The 4,871-nt window shown below is 43.4% G+C and overlaps 1 protein-coding gene across 1 annotated transcript; it reads right to left on the reverse strand.

Moving 5' to 3' along the window:
* Positions 1-693: 693 nt before the first annotated feature.
* On the reverse strand, positions 694-3,847 carry LOC124693833. Its single transcript, XM_047227149.1, has 7 exons — positions 3,019-3,847; positions 2,648-2,942; positions 2,256-2,462; positions 1,987-2,160; positions 1,600-1,800; positions 1,401-1,514; positions 694-1,285 (listed from the first exon to the last, which is right to left on the reverse strand). The coding sequence occupies exons 1-7, from the start codon at positions 3,813-3,815 to the stop codon at positions 941-943; spliced, it is 2,133 nt and encodes a 710-aa protein (XP_047083105.1). The 5' UTR covers positions 3,816-3,847; the 3' UTR covers positions 694-940.
* Positions 3,848-4,871: the final 1,024 nt, after the last annotated feature.

A 4,871-nucleotide genomic window follows, 5' to 3' on the forward strand; every position in this document is an offset into this window, starting at 1 on the left:
TAGTTTGCAAGTAATATGTCGTGGTTGCATTGTGGTACAAAAAAAAATAGAAACTGAAGTAATGCAAATGGATCTTTAGGGAAATCGAAAAGACTTTCATTACAGTACTAAAATCGGTCCTCTAGGACTATTTTTTAAGCCGTATATTCGTTAAATATTTTATAGGCTTGACTATATCGATAGATTCCAGAAACGATAATCTAAAATTTGAGGGTCGAGCACGATACCTACCGCTGCCACTGCTATTTTGTTCTCTCTACACAATCGGCGGAGTGGAACCTGACGCGACGATTTTAGGTCTGATCAACGAGCTGAGCGTCGGTGGTAGCATCTCCCTTCGCAAACCCAGCCGCAGTATCTACCTGATCACTGCACACTCGTGGCAAATACAGTCTCACATCAGGCTGCAGTCGCACGGTCGCACCACACAGTGAAAGCATTACTGCACGAGCGGTTGACAGATATGCGGCAGTTTAAGCTGCATCTGCAGGTAGCGAGTCCCCTTCGTCGGCGGCCGTCCGAATCGTCTGACGACGGCGACTGGTGTCGTTGGGCCATCACATTCGCATCGGCATCGCATCCATTGATATGTTTAGGTTAGTGGAGACAGCTCACACGAAAGTTGCCCTGAGTGGGTCATCAGATTCGTCGGTAGGAAGAAACACTATATACAACAGCTGACAAAATCACGCATCAGCCGAACACCATAGACCAAATCTTTTAGCCTCAAGGGGCCATAGAATTAGTTTCATTTATGTCCGCTATACTACAAAAAGGAAAAAAAATTACATATATAGAGATGTACAAGATATATCATACAAGGGACCTAGTTCTGCCGCAAAGCAGCTTGTTTCGGGGTTTTCACCTCACTAGGGTTTCCCAACCCTTTTATGTAAGGCATAGCTATAGAAGAGATAGAAGACTTCACATGCTGGCCGAATCACTGGCGCTCCTCTGACCATACCTCTCTCAGGAGGCTGTATCGCGCGTTCTCCATGGAAGCTCCTCTCTGAGCACTGAAATGCGCGACACCGTTGGATGGCGAAGATGGAGCGCTCTTGTCGAAAAGGGATGCAAGGGGGGAGTCCAGGTCATCAAGATCGTCATCGCTGGTGTACCCTCTCCTCTGCACCATCGAGGATTTCCTGTCTAGCTTTGCACTACCTCCAGTGACTGACACTTTCTCAGCTACATCCAGTTGGGACGGGCGGCGGTATGCGATAGGAGCAGCGATGCACGGGAATGCGCTTATCGCATCTTTGCCGGCGCCACGCTCCAGCAAGCTCTGCAGCATAATATCAAATATTGTGTTAGGTACTGCCATGCATGTAGCACGGAGTGTTTGATATTTTTAGCACAAAATATAATCCCGCAACACCTTCGTGAGACTGAAACAGTACCTCAGAATTCAGGTCCTCCAGGACTATGCTAGGAACAGGATCGGGGCAGAACTCATCAGGGGTGAAGTTGCACAAGATTCTTGTTACTAATGGAAGACCGACCGAAGGGCAGATCTGATAGAGATCAAAAGCTTAATCACAGCTGAATCCAACAGAAAACGGTACAATGACTCGTCAGAAGCTATGCGTGAACACTGACCTCTTTCCTGATAGACTTTTCAAGAAGCATGTCCTTGGGGAGCATCAGTAGATCACTCAGTTCATTGAGCAGTTGAAAAGATTTCGCTTTGGCTGTACCTCTTCTTTCATCGCTGCCATTTCCTATGTCAAGACCTTCATCGTCAGAGTCATCAGCATCAATGCCCAGGTTATCCGTCAACCATCTTGACCAATTTCCGATCTGCGTAGCCATTTATTCCATACAAATTAATTGTTTGAGGTGCAATGACATCTCATTAATGCATTCATAATGTAGCTAATGCACAATAATTTGATATCCTGCTCAATAATCATCCTAACACAAAATGTGTTTACAAACATTATTTGGGAATGTACTTGAAATATGAAAGGTAAATTAGGTACATACAGAGTTTTTCAGCTGCGCGCCTGATCCAAAGCTTAGCTCGCCGGCTGGAATTGGCAGGACTTTTGCGTCAACGATTGGGTCAGATATAGGATCAGTTGGTATCTCACTAGCTGATTCACGAAGGATGGCATTGAACATTGCAACATCTAAACGGGCTACACATTGCTCCATCACCTGATGATAGCAGAACATGTCAAATACATAAACATGTTACAGTAGCAATAACGAAAGATGCCTATTCTTTTGAAACTAAGGCCGTCGATGAATACCAGTTTTGCCAATACTGGCAAACAGCCACACTCATGCCCACCAGCACGAAGGGGGCAAATCCTGCTGAACACGTCGTGAAATGCAGCCTTCCACAAGTTAACAGAAAAGGCGCCTTGCTGCTGATCACCCAAAGAAGGGCCTGACACTCTCCTAGCCTTTGGGGTTGAGGAACCTTCTGCTGGGGTTTGCATGTGAGGAGTTAATGCCTGGAAAAGAACATTCTTCAGAAAATTCACAATGTGGAGAAACAAGAATTATTTGGAAATCAGTAGGGCTAAGAGAATCACTACAGAGTAATTCTTATAGGATTGCAAGCCCAGTTTGGAGCAAGGGATGTTCACGGTTAAGATTTAAGAGTCAACAAGATCATATGATCTGAGTAAAATGTTACCTGCCACCACACTGTCTCGACAATCCGAGAAAATATCCAGGATTCAATCCTCTCTAGTGCAGCTAAAAGTGTACTTGTTTCCTTCCAATCATCTGGTATCTGCAGTACAGCATGTTTGGTTTGCTTCCCATTGGAGTTGTTTTTCCATAGCATTGCCGTAGATTTCCCGTCAAACCACTGTGCACCATCATTTACACTGTTAGTCGTCCTGGTTGGAGTCAATTGATGTGAAATGTCAAAAGATTTTGAGATTATCTCCCTGAGGACAACTGTATTGGACAGCCAGAATGTTAACCTGCATTAAGCGTAAATTATTAACAGAAAAAACATAATTCTCTCATATGCTCAGTATAGCAATATCAATATCTTACCTTGAAGCATCATTACTGCAGGACTTCGCAACAAAAACAAGACCAGAAACAGTGTTTTTTGCTACTGAAGCTCTCTTATCTGAGGACCAAACCTTGGATGCATGAATGTACAGCCTAGAAAGACGCCGAGCTGGGGTATGCACCTTATGTGCTGAACTTCCATGCTCAGGCAATACAGAGTACAGAGAAACTTCGAGTGCTGCAACTTCACGAAGTTCCTGCTCCAATTTCTCAAGTTTTGACTGTAGTTCCACATTCTTTTCATGTAGAACTGTTTTGTCATCATCAACTATCTTTTCTTCAATATCAACAATTTCATCATCAGTACCTGTACTCTGATCGCAATGTGGAGCTTCATCTAACACATCAATCTCTTTGGCCTCTTCGCTGCATCTATCATCAGTGGTTCCAGCCTCACTAACCATATCATCTGTTTCCTCAGACAGTTCCGATGGAGCGCGAGAAGGGATTTTTACAATACCTGGTCTTCTAACTTCAAGCGTTTTAGCAGCATTACCTGCGTTCCATGGTTTCGGAGATCTGTTCAGAGTGTTGTTTGATGCTTTCGGTTGCAGCTTGTTTTGAACTGGTCGACTGGTGCTACTTTTGGCCATGCGGGGGCTATTTTCTTTTGTATCTTTTCTCAACAGCTTCTTTGAACCCACTGAAACTCTCTTCACTCTACTATCTTCCTTACCACGAGCCTCACCTTGTGATGAGACAGAAGCTCTGGCTGGCTCATAATCTGATCCAACTCTCTTCTCATCTCTCACTTCCCCATTCTCTTTGGCACCCATTTCAGAATACCTCTAGTTTATTAATCTGGTACCTGCAGAATAATAAGTAGAAATGGTTACATCTTTCTAGCCATGAATCAACTATAAAGGAATTCAAGAAACAGGTCTGAAGATATGTTACAAAAATTGGGTGCTGATACTGGTTAGCAATAATAAGAAAAAGAAAGCACACCTCAGAAATGCGCTGTCTAACCTAAGGGTTGAACTGGTGAAACCCCAACTTTCTGAAGCCAAATCACCACTCTCATGTCCATATGATTTAACCCAAAGGACCTTGAACTCTAGGATGTGATGCCAAAATCAAGCTACCTAGGGACACTACGGATGGTAAATATTTTTTGAAACTTTATCGATGTTAGTCTTATGTAATTGACCAAAGAAGGCCATGGTTGAGACCGTGAATCTACAAAGGTACATGGGGCCTTACTATCAAATCATTGGTGCTCCACTTTGGAGATCCAAGATTAAACAAGTCCATAAAAAGGTTCAAGTGCTTTAATAGCAGTTAAACTTGTTCAGCGGATTTACGCGTACCTAAATCAAAATTGCTTATATGTGATACTAGGAACCACGGTACGAAATATACATACAATTAGGCAATTACCAAAAGTAAAGTAAATTCATCTTTCTTATGAAGGAAAATGAGTAGGCCAAATTCCTGCAAAAAGATTTAAAAAGGTAACCTGCTTAACTACTTTGCACGAGACGCAGTAGCATAGGAGATCCCGAGAAGAGAACACAAATACTCCCAAAATCTTAACCATTGCCCACAATTACCAATCATCAGCAGTAACAACCAGCTAGACCGGCGCAGTGCTTCCGATAGTACGCTGCGAATGGTCAATTCACTAATCAGTGACATGGAAAAGAACACGTTACTCCAGTAGTACAATATTCCTCCATAAATGCAGATGGTAAATGATGACCAACCAAACCAAACAAGGAAACAACCGCTCCGGAATTCCGAACATTCAAGACGGCAACTACCTTGCTCGTATCGCAAGGAAAGCTGAGCAGGCAAAAGGCAAGCGAGAATTCAACAGCAAACGGGAACGC

Source organism: Lolium rigidum, chromosome 1 (genome assembly GCF_022539505.1).
Source record: "Lolium rigidum isolate FL_2022 chromosome 1, APGP_CSIRO_Lrig_0.1, whole genome shotgun sequence".
Taxonomy (NCBI): domain Eukaryota; kingdom Viridiplantae; phylum Streptophyta; class Magnoliopsida; order Poales; family Poaceae; genus Lolium; species Lolium rigidum.

Coding starts and splice junctions, on each gene's coding strand:
- LOC124693833 (XM_047227149.1), bottom strand. CDS start 3,815: ATGGGTGCCAAAGAGAATGGGGAAGTGAGAGATGAGAAGAGAGTTGGA. Junction 2,943..3,018: donor TGCAGTAATGATGCTTCAAG/GTAAGATATTGA, acceptor CGCTTAATGCAG/GTTAACATTCTGGCTGTCCA. Junction 2,161..2,255: donor TGCCAGTATTGGCAAAACTG/GTATTCATCGAC, acceptor TGCTATCATCAG/GTGATGGAGCAATGTGTAGC.